Source organism: Apteryx mantelli, chromosome 4, assembly GCF_036417845.1.
Source record: "Apteryx mantelli isolate bAptMan1 chromosome 4, bAptMan1.hap1, whole genome shotgun sequence".
Classification (NCBI taxonomy): domain Eukaryota; kingdom Metazoa; phylum Chordata; class Aves; order Apterygiformes; family Apterygidae; genus Apteryx; species Apteryx mantelli.
The window spans coordinates 78,719,437-78,733,800 of NC_089981.1; the positions used below are offsets into that span (position 1 = coordinate 78,719,437).

At 36.3% G+C, this 14,364-nt stretch overlaps 1 protein-coding gene across 5 annotated transcripts in view; it reads left to right on the forward strand.

Moving 5' to 3' along the window:
* The window catches only part of MARK3 (microtubule affinity regulating kinase 3), a 65,094-nt gene that overhangs the window by 23,550 nt on the left and 27,180 nt on the right, over positions 1 to 14,364 (forward strand). For all 5 annotated transcript variants that reach the window (XM_067295026.1, XM_067295025.1, XM_067295027.1 and 2 more), the window contains exons 4-9: positions 3,231 to 3,279; positions 3,983 to 4,048; positions 6,580 to 6,650; positions 12,223 to 12,279; positions 13,180 to 13,416; positions 13,538 to 13,657. In XM_067295026.1, coding sequence (XP_067151127.1) covers positions 3,231 to 3,279; positions 3,983 to 4,048; positions 6,580 to 6,650; positions 12,223 to 12,279; positions 13,180 to 13,416; positions 13,538 to 13,657 — 600 coding nt within the window. The remainder of the gene's footprint in view (positions 1 to 3,230; positions 3,280 to 3,982; positions 4,049 to 6,579; positions 6,651 to 12,222; positions 12,280 to 13,179; positions 13,417 to 13,537; positions 13,658 to 14,364) is intronic.

Consider the following 14,364-nt stretch of genomic DNA (forward strand, 5'->3'; position numbering starts at 1 on the left):
AAAACCTCTTTTTTTCTTTAAGTATACTTTTTGAAAGTGTCTTATTCCTCTATCAGAAATAATGTAATACAATGTCAGACATTTGTAAATGCTGCTGTTAAAGCTGCTCTCTGTGTCAAAATGCCAAACATAACATGTAAATGCCTTCAGATTGTGCTCCCCTAGTTGGTTTAAATAACTAAAATTATAGTAAAGAATTGGGTGTTTGTATCTTATTTTGAAGTATTTATATTTTGAATTTCCTCTAAGACAGAAATACCTTTTTGAAAAATGCTTGTTTCTAGTCACCCACTTCAACAAAGAGTTGATGTAGAAACTACTTACTGACGTACTTCATTAGGGTTAGTAATGCAGAGTACTGGTTTTGTGGGCATATTAGGTATTTAAATCAGCCCAAAATATGGTATGAGCTTGGTTACGTTATACCATCAAACTGTACTATGTACAATAGAGGAAGCAGCTAGCTCCAGTGAAGAAAGCATTCTTTATAAAAAGATTAGGTTAATGAGTATACTAATTTAGATGATGATACTGCAAATTTTAGCCTAGTTCTTACCGTCTTATTCTGTATTGCCTTTGGTTGATTCTTCTTGTTTGGTGGTACCTTTTTCCAGTTATGACTTTGAGCCTCAATACTATATTCGCATACTTAAACTCATGAAAATACCTTTGTAGGTGGGTGAGGTGATGGTGAATAGGCTAATGGCTGAATAGCAGCCAAGTTCTTCATCGGTGCAGCAGTGGAGTTGTACTTGGTGCAAGTCTGACCCAACAGGCTTTATTATTCAGTCTTGATGGTGTATAAGCAGCTCCTCATCTAGCAAAGGGTCAGTCATAAACCTGGACAATGATTATAAAATAATTAAAAGCATTGGGGAAACTGTTTTATTTTACTCTACATCCAGGTAGTGTGCCATTCAGAGCTGTAGTCATTGCAAAGGGAAGGATGTCTCTTGGTGAGTTTAAAGGTTGCTCCCCAAATGTTACCCTTACAGAGACATTGGAAAGGAAGAGAAAATAGGTAGAACTGGTCTTCAAATTGTGATTATTCTGCAGTTTGTTTTATTAAAAGAGATAAAGACAGAAGGAATCTGTTTTGTTGGCTCTTGGCGTGTTTTTGTTTCCTATATTTCACTTTTTTTTTCCTTTTTGCTTTTATTGAGTAACTACACCTACAGATTTCCGGTTCATCAGTGATAAAGAGAAGATATTAAATGTGACTATGTTTACGTGAAATCTGACCTGAGGGGAATCTTATAGTAGCACTTCTTGCTTTCTTACTGTTAGTAACAATGCTGTTAATCTCTTACTTTGCAAAATCTTTTTTTTTCTTTCTTTCTTGTCTGCATTCCTGGGGAGTTGCATACTTTCTGCTTCAGTCTTTCTGTGTTAAGTTCAGTATGTGCTGTTACTTTATTGGTATTGCTGTAGAAGTTAGTGTTAGATTTATAATAAAACCACTTGATAGCATGCCTCAAAAAGAAGGAGCAATCAGAAAATAATCAAGACTTGAGAAAGTCGACCATCTGGAGTCTTGGGCTGGCATAGGGGGGCCTGCAGAGGGGAAACAGTTTTTTATATTGTGTGTGTGTGTGTGTGTGTGTGTGTGTGTGTGTGTATATGTGTGTGTGTATATATATATATATATATATACACATACATACATACATACGCATCTACCATGTAAGCATACTGCCTGAAAAGATAATTGTTTGACTTTTTTCCCCATCTACTAAGCCTTTCAAAAGTGGCTGTAGGAAGATAAGAGAATGGAAATCCAATAGTATTGTACCTTAAGGCTTTCATAATAATTTTTTATATTGGGTCTTCTCTGAGAGAAGAAATAGGACTACTTTTCTTTCATTCGCTATTAAACAGCTTTGTTAAAAGCAGTGTTTTATATTGTAGTAACAATACCAATGGCATTTTTAATATTTACATTTACAGATTTATCTTACATCTTATAAAATTGTCTTTTGGAGAAGAGAATTTTCAAAGATGAAAATAGTTAACAACTGATCAGTAATAGACTTTGTTTTCATTTTTGGTTTGTTAGATGCAAATCCCATATTACAGTCCAGCTGTAGGAGGCCTACCCTGTGCTGGGGTAGGTAAGGGAGCTACACCAACAGAAAACTCTTGGGTGAACTGTTCTTGTTTTGGGGAGTTCTAGTTTTGGTGAAGCTTTCTGTTAAACTTATTCCTTGGGAGTTGGTCCAGGTGAGCACCAATGCTTGTGTAAAGGGAAGTAGTAGAAACCTGTCATATACGAAAGTAGATGGTGAAGAGGGTTGGGAGCAGGATGATTCCTTTCCATAGCAGTTAGATCAGCTTGCTTGTGTTATGAGACTCTACCCTTAAAGCAATGGTCTAGATGTCAAGCGTTTCTTCTACTGGCTAGGGTTTGTTTGGTCAGGAAGACACCATTTGTGTTTTGTCCCATTAATTTTGGCAGGTACATTAGTGTGTTATACTGGATCAGCTGTCTTGGAGGGTGGATGTCTGGCAATGAGAGATATTGAAACCGTAGTGTCAAATCCCAAACTGGATGTTACCATGCCTCAATCATCTTAGAGTAACACTTTTGAATGGTCAAGAAGCTGCCTGGCCTTCCCATATGTGCTTAAAATTTGCTCGTTGCTGGTATAGTTGAATAACACACCATTTTGTGAAATAAGCAGCGGATTTTCCCCTGCAAATTCCTGTCATATTGCATAGTAATTCCATGGTGTGCTAGGAGATTGGGCTTTAATAACATACTGAAGAGTGCTGAACTCATGCCAGTATTATAGCAGAGTGGTCTTCAAGCTGTGCTCTATAGGGGGTTCATAAAGCTTTGAAAACAGTATTTTCTATAAAGAAGTAAAAAAAAAAAAAAAGGCATGATATGATATTTAGTGGCCAGGAAGAAGCTCTATAGGTTCTTAATGGACTTTTGGCCCAAAAAGTCTGGGAACCACAGACTTCACTGGTCTCCTGAGCTATCTGGAGTGCTTAGTGGGTTTTTTCTTTTCAGTTTGCAGGGGGATTATTTTGGGGATTAAAAGAAGCAAGCACTTAACTCCTCCTTCCAGTAAATGCTTATTTCATGAACTTCACTCAAATGCTAATAGTACGTTTGCCCTTTGCATTTAAAATTAAAGAAGTAAATCAAAATGATCGGACTTTAGGAGGAATGGGTGTTACCTATTACTTTCATTAACTTATTTCATGTTTTATGTTTATTTCAGCTCTTTAGAGAAGTAAGAATAATGAAGATCTTAAATCATCCAAATATAGGTACCTTGTTTTTTTCACATAATTTCCAACTCTGGAGAAATGCTAGCTTTTTCTGTTAAAATTGATTTGGTATAAGTTTAATAGAAGATTTTGCACCAGGGCTTAACTTACTGTAAAGCAGTAATAAATATTTTGTCAGAGTTGTGTGTGTTTAAAAAGAAAAAAAAGAGAATCATTTGGATGTTTGTACAAAACAGTTATTTAGATGGCTTTTTAATTGCTAATGTTGTGCTTTTTGAGTGTAATGTTCACTTTGCTCCTGCATTTAAGTTCTCATTCAAAATAAGTATATACTAAAAACAAGCAGTGGTCAAGACTATGTTCAAAATTGTAAGGTTTAGGCGATGTGCTATTGTTACAGGGCTGCGAGCAGACTGTTTGATAACTTGTCACAATGTATGTCAGTACAGTGCATTAAAATGGCTATAGCTGATGCTCAGATTGGTGGAAGTTACGCTTAGTTTAGTTGCTTTTCCCACCAAACTGAGGCATAGTATTGTTTCACGACAAAATACTGTTCCTTGTGAGTTGACCAAATGTGATACAGTATTTTCCATTTTTGGAACATCAGATAGAAAAAGCTTCTTCAGAGAAATATTCTGATATTGTCAAGCAGCAATTCCAAAAGAATCCCTTATGGAGTTACCTTAGAACAATACTTCTGTAACTAGATAATTGATTAAAAAATGGCTTTCTTTTCTAGTGAAATTATTTGAAGTCATTGAAACTGAAAAAACTCTCTATTTAATAATGGAATACGCAAGTGGGGGTAAGTATCTCTGCTGTGATTATAAACAAGTTGCCAAGTAATAGAAAGCACTTACTTTGAAGTTTTGCTTTCTTTTATTAGAAAATATTAATGTCATGGTAGGGTAACATTTTATGCAAAATGTTTTATGTTTTCTGGGGCTTTTTAAGGCTACGTATAACTTGTAAAACTACACCCTGAATTGTTGCAACTGAAGAACAGTTGCTCTGTTTTCATATTTTGAATTTAATCAGAATCTATATTCAGCCCTAGATTGCTCCTGTCTACAACAAATGTTAACTTTTAAAATTTATTGTATTCAGCACCCTTCGTCTAGTGTTTTCGTTCTCACAAGATATTTGGTAAAAACATACTCAGATGCAACATTTTCCATGTTTTTTTAACTCCCACTTACTAAGGCACCAGTACTTCTGGTTTTCAGATGTTGATGACATTTGACCTATCTTAGTCACAGACTTTCTACTATCAGAGTTTTTGGGCTTAGTCATTTGTCCATTTTAGGAGGGAAGTTATAGAGGAACTTAAACACTTATTCCTGATTGTTGAGCAAAAAAATATATATTGTGCAATGTCATGCTCTTTCACCAGAACTGGAATCTAGGTATAGAGGATTAAATTACTCCTTGCTGGCTAAAACCTAATAGCACACTTGTTTTCAGTGTGACTCTTCAGAATCAGCTGCTGGGAGTCTCAAAGATTTGAGGCTCTTCTTCAGGTTTGGGAGGGAGATGCAGAGATTTCAGAGAAAAAAGTTTCAGCACTGAATTTGACCCTGATGTTACATTATGTGAAGTTTATCTAATTATCATATATCAGGTACAGATTTTCTGCCTGCATACGTTGTCCTCCAATAGCTCCCTGAGTGCTCAGCAAAGCTGTGCCTAAACACAAAAAAGGATGGTAAAATACTCCTCTAGCATTTGCTAGTATTCCTGGAGGCATCTCTGTGTTCTTTTTGATGGTGCTTCACTTAAAAGTGAAGTCCTGTTGCCATCTAGTGATTGGCTTCCACAAGATAGAAGGGCCTACAGTTCTCTAAAGTAACAAGGATCTTAACTGAAATAATGGAGAAATATGTCTTGGTTTAAGAGGCTGCGAGCAGCAGTACTATATACATGTACGGCGTAGTGCAAGGCAGGACGGCCTAATAATCTGAAGTGGTAGGGATCAGTTTCCCATCTTGCCTCTTTATCAGGTTGTTGGTCACATACAGTCTGTATGAATTCTGTGGTTGGAAGATGAGAAAAACTGTATCCCTACAGCTGAAAGGTTTTGTAAAACAGTGGATAACACTTTCTCTGGTGTCCTTTTCCCTGAATTATGAAGAAGTTTGTTTCTTCAAGTTTTCTGAGGAAACAGCTGTGAAGTACAGCTGAGATGAGTTGTGTTTAAATAATATGCTACAGAGTGAAGTAAGGTTATTCTGCAGAAAATCTGATACACTGTCAGATGGCTCAGATGCTTTTTTTTTCCTGCTATAAGATTTTATTTACTTTTTTTTTTTTAATTTTTAGTTAGTGAAGTTGCTTCTTGTCTGTCTCCCCCCCCCCCCCCCCCCAAAAAAAAAAAAGTGAAGTTATTGAGCTCTTCCCTGGTGAGGTGCCTATATGCAAAACAGGAGGTATTTTGCTCAGTAGAGAATGTTTAGGTATTTGATCCACTTCTCAATGCTTTATCAGTTTTGCATATTGGTGAAGAGTTTTTAAATTTGCATATTAATCTGTGTTTGCAGGGATTCTCTTATTAATCTAGCTACTGATTTTTAGTGAAGAAAACCTCCATGCTCTCACAAACAAGTCTGTTTTATGAGCCAGTTGGCTAAATCTAAAGCTTGAATGTTGTAGTCTATATCAGTGTGCTACAAAACGATTGGATTGATTAAAAAAATCAGATCTTTATTAGCGTTTTGATAGTCTCCTTTAGACGTCCACAGCCATGCAACATTGGGCTTGTTCCGGAGTGCTTCTCCATGCATCTTACAGGTCTGATGGATTACCTCCATGTGTCCTACTGTGTTTGTTAGTGTGGACTTTATTCTGGGTGCCTGTTTTAAGCCTAGGATAAAGCTAAGCTTTCTGCCTTCATTAGAACACTTCTGTATATACACACACACAGAGAAATTATAATACTGGTATGACAGTATTTACAGATATCATTAGATGTTTTCATATGAGGCTCATTTTTGTGGTGCAAAAGATACTCTTTTGAGAAAGTCTGTGAAGGGGTACAGGTCATCTTATTTAACAAAATAGAAGTCTGGTGCTCGGTTTCTACCATAAATAATTGGAAACAATTTTTTTTCTCTGTATTCAGTCTTTCATTAATTCTTAATGTTTCCTTATATAGGAGATTATGGTATAGTAAATTGCTATTGTCATTCACTGCGGTTGTATCTTGTTTTGTCTTTACAATTGTAACTGTAACCTTCAGTTTAAGTAAAATCATTCTAGTGAAATTGTTGTGGGTAACTACTAGAAAGGAAACTCTAGACTCTGAAATTGGCATTAAAGTACCTTGTTATTTAATTGTAGGGGAGGTGTTTGACTATCTGGTTGCACATGGAAGAATGAAGGAAAAGGAAGCTAGAGCTAAATTTAGACAGGTATGTATAACACTCCTATACATCAGCTTTTTTCCATTTTTATTACAAAAATGAGTAAAACTGCTATCCTTTGTGTTTGATTTTTAGCAATGTTCAACATGTGCATTTGTTGTAGTACTCGGAAGAATCTTGGGTTTAAGCAGTACTTTGAAGGGGTTAGTAGTTAGTTAGTAGTTCATTCTTAGGTGCTGGTTTCCTTCGTGCCGTGTGCCAGTGTGCTCAAGAGTGCCAAAACACAGCAACTGCTTCATTTGGATGTGCATTGCATTCCAAGATTCATTTCCTCTGTGGTGATTTCATGTATCCTTAGCCCAGTTGGTCTGTAACCTTTTGGAGGTTGTTCAAATGTAACAAACAGCTACAAACTAGGTCAGCTTCAAAATGAAGGTGGCCTGTGTAACATACATCCAGTCCTTTACATGAAAAAAATGCAATTTAACAGCTGTTCTAAAAAGTCATGGCAAAATAATTTCCAGGCTTGTTAGTTATAATTTTCTTTGATGGATTAACTTGCTTTGCGAAGATGTTTGGGAATTTCATTGATCTGTAAAAAGCATTTCCGGTCTACAATAAAGCAGTACCGAACATAGTTTTCTATTAACTAGTTAAAATCCAAACCTCTGTGCTCTTGTAGCTTCTAGCATTTCATCTGCAGATCTGAATGTTTCGTCTGAGGTATTCCATTTTGTTTTCTGCTCTTGTGCAGAATTTCATAAATGTTTATATTTCCATCTCTTTGGTCAGTTGGGTCATCTAGTTAATATTATGAAAAGTAATAAATATCAAAATTATGCTTCTGTTTAATGACACTCTAAAATAATGAATGGGGCAAGAATAATGTCTTGAATTGTATATGGGGGTTTTAAACTGGTAAACTGTGGCAATGATATGACACTCGGTTTCACTGATGCAGGGTGTAGGAGTGCAAGCTCTGATAACTTCACTTTTTAACCATAGTCATACAGAAGTAGAATTAATTTGACATTACTTGTTTTTTTGGATGTTTTATTCATAATCTTTTTCACAAAATACTATATAAAGTTTTTATACTCTCCTAATCTGACTTTAGGATAGTGTGACGAAAAGCAACAATTTGGGAACTAAGAAATTGTATAACAACTGTTTTGCTCCCTGTGTCTCATATCATAAGAGCCATACTAAAACAATGTAGGCAATAAGCTCAAGAGTAGCAGTGCAGGAAAAGAGAAAAATGGAAAGGTATTTAACCCAATACAAGAAGGCAACAAAAGCATTTGTACGGAAACCTCTCCTGTCTGTAAATCTTGAATTTATCCTCTTAGTCTTTTGCAATAAATAAATAAACACCGACACCACCACACAATCCAAAAAAGCAACTGCAGACTTCATATCCCCAGATGATGTGATAGATGATTACTTGAGTAATATACATCTTGATAGTAAGGAAAATTTGTCTTCCTATTTAATAAAAATCTTATACTTCCATTTCATGTCCCTGCAGGTAGAGAACTTTCCCTTGTGATTAAGGATTTCTTGTCTGTGCTTCTGTTCTGTATGTTAGATGAGACATGATCAGTTCTACTGGGTTTTGGAACAGATGTTTCCATCTCAATTGTCTTTTCTAAATTCCATACTGTTACCTTGCATTTGTAATGTCACTTGAAGAACTTCAGAATAACATGATTTAGAGGATTTCCTGTTCTTATTCATATGTGACTGTTGAAAATTAGTACTGGTATGGTTCTCCACTCTTTGTACTCACTGTCTTTTATCAGGAATTGTGTGGAAATAGTTCTTGCAGTAATTCCACTGAAATCTCACTTGTTCAACAACTGTCGGGTTTGAGTGTTTTGTCCAGCTATTTGACTCTCTTAAATGAAAACTTGCGCAAACAGGCCTATCATGTTTTACAAATACACTTAGCACTTAGTTTTATGGGCTATTGTGGGTAATACAAAACATATGTAACTTTTTTTTTTTTTTAATGTGAAGGAAAAGAATTTAAAAGGTAGAGTTATCTGCTAAGCTGGATATTTCACCCATTAAGAGCTGATTATATGTACTGCAGATTTCATGCCCGATTTATGTATTTCAGTAGACTAAAGGCTGTCTGTAAAGATATCTAGATGGCATCACTTGAACCCACTGAAGCATACAGAAATATGTATTTCTTTTCTGAAAGTATAAAAGTTTCTTTCTATAAGGCTTTTTTTTCCTTTCAAAAGTCTGGAGTAGGCAGCTATGCTCTATTGTCCCTGAATGGCTGACTTAATAGTTACCAACTTCAACTGATTTTAGAAGATCTCAATCTCTCAGAGGATCTTGATACAAGGTTCATGAAAGCCTCATGAGGGTGAGTGCCTGGGAACAAAGAGAGAACCATACCAATGCCCCAGTGAAAGAAACTAGCATGTGAGCTTAAGCTTTATTAAAGAGAGCATGCACGCAGGAGAGATATCAAAAGCTTTGATCAGAATTTGGCAGTTTTTTGGACACTGGGACTGAGACTGTGGGACAGTGTCAAAGGAAAGTAGACCTTACTGGGTTTACAGGTCATAAGACTATTCATTTTCCCTTACTGTAGTCCCAAAATAACTTCACGTAGCTTTTGGCCATTGTTGGAGGGAGAATGCTCTGTGTAGACCTTTTATCTGATCCAGTGCAGCTGTTCTTGTGTTAGATAGAGACTTATGACATAATAGGGGTTTTTTTTTAATTCACTAACTGGCTTGACAGATGGTGACCCTCTTTAAACTGGAGAAACAGTTGTGCCATGATATTGAGCTTAGTTCTTACAATAGGTTGTTTTATCTCTTGTTTTCAGTCCTGTTTCTTCCTTTGGTAGATGTGATTTCTGCATCAAACACTTGTGTTTTGTCTGAGGAGGCATTTCAGCTTTTCTCTCTCTAGCGGGCAAAGAGCAGAAATTGAGAAGTCTCCCTCCTAGCTTGTTTAAAAAAAAAAAGTCCATTTTGTTATGCACACTTAGGATTTTTATCAGGGAAAAAAATTAGAAAAGACAGTGATCAAGTTCCAGTCATGCTTGACAAGGAACACATGAAAGAATACAAACACTAAAAATACAGCTATTCTCTGCAGTTTTCCATTTCAAGATCCTTTCGTGTAGTCATGTATGAGAAATTTAAATCCAGAATGTTCTGCATTCTTAATATCACTTAGCTCTTTCCCTGCTATGGCCTTCTGAGCAGTTCTGGTTCAATCTAACAATCCCTATTCAACAGGAAAATCTGCCCATCTGGGTAAGAATTAATGCAAAATTAGGAAAGCAAATCTCAGAAGGCGAGAGGGATTCTTCCGAAAAATAAAATTGGAAATTAATAAGTATTACTTCTCTCCTTTCCTTTACCACAACCAATTAGAACTGGCCTCCTTTAGTCTTTCCACTTCTTCCCTAAGAAGCTGGGGAAGCAGTTTATAGAGTTTCTAGTACCAGCAGATGTTAGGATAGATCTTGAAAATTAAAATACGCACAATACATCATACTGTTGTATATACCAATTAAGAAATGAAATACTTATAACAGTGTGGAAGGAACCCTGAGACGTCATTTATCCTCGTCACTTTTATTCATCAGATAATCTTTATGAAGAATGGTTTGGCTATCTCTAACTTGTTCTTAAAAACCTAAAATTACACAGATTTTGAAATCCCTCCTAAAATCTATTCCAATGCTCGCCTGTTTCTGCTTCTAGAAAAACGAGCCACTTCTGTTTCTCCCCTTATTCTCCCCACCTGCCATGCGTCAGCAATTTTGTTGCTTCCAAGTAGTTTGGGGGGTAAGGGGGCTGTCAATGGAAAAAATGATGGAAGGTGAAAAACAAGGGACTCAATCCAATGAAGCATTGTACTATATCTTACTCAGTTTTGATTGTATTCTTCAGTTATAAATCTTACTTACGCATGTTGTATTGTTTCCCTTCCATGTAGAGTTGACACTTTGCTTCTGCAGTCTCTGCTCTATCTTGTTCCCTATGTAGACTAGTTTAAAAGCATCTCCAAAGAAAACTACTCATTGATAATCCAGTAGATTCTGACTATCTGAGAGCAGAAGCAGTGTAGAAACAACTAGAATAGTGCTGTGTCTCATGCTTTACTCAGGAATGCAGAGGTGTTTGGCATGCTGGCAGCCTTGGAAGCTCCTGGGAAAGTGAACTTGTGACTGGTGCTAAAGTAGTGGAAGCAGGGAGGAGTGGAAGGAAACCCAAAAGGATGGTACAATTGATGGCATGGAAGGAGACTGTGACAGCATCAGCAGCTGTAAAAAAAAACAGAACTCAGTCTGAAAGAGTGAAGAAGAAGAAGGAGCCAGTACAGAAAGGAATAAGTGAAGGCAGGATAAAAATGTAGGGAATTGAAACAACTTTTCATAGAATATTTACTTTCTAAGGTATGATTTTGCACATGTGCGTAATTCAATAATACAAGGGCACAATAATCAAAACAACGTGGATTGCTTGAGTTTCAAATGCAAAATGATGGGCAGGTGAGTTCTTTGACCTACCAAGAACCTTACTTGCACCTATTCTAAATATTGAGAAAGAGAACCATTGCTTTTCTCATGTAGAGGAGGATCCTTATTCAGGATGGGCAGTCTGATCATGACTTACTTGTAACAGTAACGATGTCTCATTGTTTTGTATTTGAAATCTTGTTAAATCGTGGGACAAAAATTGCAAATACATTTATTTAAGCCTACTTATTAAAGTATTTTTATATGCAATTTCACTTATTTTAAGAAGTCATAATATCCACTGCCTCAATTCCAACTGTGTATGCATTACAATGAAATGTTAGTATTCACAAAGTCTGTCAAATAAAGCATGGCTTTATCCTTTATGCATGTAAAGTTTGGCGGTTATGCTTATGACTCTGTATTTATAAAGCAATATAGTAGGAGACCTGTGTAAATAGTTGCTATAGTTTGCTATAGAAAGCAGGGAAGATTCCTGATATTTGGGAATTATGATGGAAGAAGTTATTCTATTACACTTGAGAGGCAGACAGACTTTCCTTCAAGCTTACTGCATTTGTACAGCATATGAAATACAAGTGTGTGCCGGTAAAAAGTAGACCTCTACCAGATGTATACTTGTTTCTCACTGTGTAATTGAAGTTTTGAAAAACAAGCTGTTTCCGAGTAATTTCTCCAGTAGTTGAGGCATTTCTTACACTCTTCTTCCCATGCTGTGGCATGAAAAATCACCTTTGGATAGAGTTTGGAAAACTTCAGGCTAGAGGGAAGGCTTTTATAGCGGCATACAGTACTGGAATGGAAATACTTCAGTAACCTTTCTGAAAGTCATTGCTTCCCCTGCTTCTTATAATTAGTCACACAGGAAAAAACAAAATCCTCTTTCAAGTGTAGTAGAAACCAGATAGATTGAATAACAAACACCTAAGTAGCTATGTATTTAGCAGCTTTACCCCAGATATGCTGGCCACTGTAGCAGTTGGTTATATAGCTCTGAATGCATAAGTATATGTCAATTCTAATAATAAATTTGGAACTTACTGATTAAAAGTCTGTTTCTTTGAGATGTCACTTATATAATTGGACTTGTTTTTTATCCAGATAGTATCTGCAGTGCAGTATTGCCATCAAAAGCATATTGTTCATAGAGATCTCAAGGTGAGTAGAAAAAAACGCTTAGGAAGAAGCGAGTATGTCAGTTTTTGTACCTCCAGGTGTGAATTTTATTATGCCTGTATTATGTAGCGTGTGTTGGGTTTTCTTATTGTTTGTGTTATAGCAAGTTTTGAGGAGTGTTGAAAATACAGAAATAAAAGGAAAAGCATTCATAAGGCCTCTCAATGCAGAAATTTAATGGCTGGTGGAAGATAGCCTCTCACCTTCTGGCCAGATTCAGCTCTGACTCAGATCAGTGTTAACTGAGAGGACTTAAAAAAAAAAAAAAATTTTAAAAAAAATGCAGTTTGGTAGTGGTGTGACAAGTTTTGGTCTTGCACAGAGTTAAAGCAATATCTGTTGTGATGATGAAACTGAAGCATGACAACTTTGAAGCTTGGTGTGAATTGGTATATCCTTTCTTTCAAATGTGCCTTTTGTATTAATAATGTTACCACATAGCGTGTGGTACATATCCTAGCTTTGTAATTTAAAAAAAAAAAAAAAAGAGAACAACCTGAAAAGAGTTTAAAGGTTCTGTGCATTACCAAACTTCTACAGGGATACCATGTAAAAGTATGGACACTGTGAGCATTCTTTCTTCATCTTAATAGATCTAACAGTGTCAGTCACAGTAGTGCAGGATGCATCCTGCGCTAACAGATGCTAAAAACACAGTTTTCAGTTAGCGTAACAGCTGCTGTAATCTAAGCCATTGTACAGAGATTTTAAAATAGAGGATATATGAATGATAAACTAAAATATAATTAAAGAGCTTGCAAGGAAGGAAATGTTAATAGATGTTTTAAATTTCTGCCTTTTAAGAATGAATAAAAACGGGCAACAGTTTTTTCAAGCAAGCGTTTTAAGTTGATTCTACAAAGCATTCTTTCTCTCCTCCAGGCTGAAAATCTATTGCTAGATGCAGATATGAACATTAAAATAGCAGACTTTGGTTTTAGCAATGAATTTACAGTTGGAAATAAACTGGACACCTTTTGTGGCAGCCCACCATATGCTGCTCCAGAGCTCTTTCAAGGAAAGAAATATGATGGACCTGAAGTAGATGTTTGGAGTTTAGGTGTTATTCTTTATACCCTTGTGAGTGGATCTCTTCCTTTTGATGGACAGAACTTAAAGGTGAGTTTGTGTAGAACACCTTGTCCTCAGAGGGCATGTTTAGCTAATGGTTTAGTTGAGCTATTTGCTGTGTACAACTTACGGTCTTTTTTCTTCTTTTTTTTTTTTTTTTTAAACCTAGGAACTTAGAGAGAGAGTACTAAGGGGAAAATACAGGATTCCTTTCTACATGTCCACAGACTGTGAAAACCTCCTCAAACGTTTCCTGGTGCTAAACCCAACAAAAAGAGGCACTCTAGAGGTAATAAAACAAATAGGTGACCTCAGTGAGCTAGACATATTTTGCAAACATTTTTGAACTGCTTGTCATGCTGTTCCTGAATAGTCTATTTGGAGTGGGTTCTGAGGGAACTGAATAAAGGGTCCGACTTTTTTTAAGGTTTGTTTGTTGGGATGACAGGACACCAGACTCCACAGTTACTTCCAAAATGAGTGTGAGGTTTTTTTACTACACTGCATACTTCATACAACTTTTTCCTGACAGTTAACGAGTGGATTCCTGCATTAATGGACCATCCACCAGGACTTAAGAAATGCGATCCAAAAACAGTGATTACTAGGTTATGGTGTGGTTGCCTTTTGCTTGCATTTTGTACTGTCATGGAGGAGATCAAAAATAATACATTCCTACCTGCCACTAACGCTCTAGTGCTCCAGCAACTTGCACTAAAAATGTATGGGCTACACTAAGGAGAGATTTGGTGATGATGTACAGTATGTACAGTCACTTCTATCAGACAGCTAACAATATTCAGTGGTTATGGAGTATGATATTTAGAAATCTGGCCATGTGTGGCATGCTGTTATTACTTGCAGCAGTTTGAGCTCTTACTAAGTGTACTCTGTTTTTCTGCAGCAAGATATTCAGTATAATCAAAGAAAAATTACCTAAATTTCATTCTGGATCAAGAAGTATGACCAAGTACCCTCTCATAAGTACCATTTCAC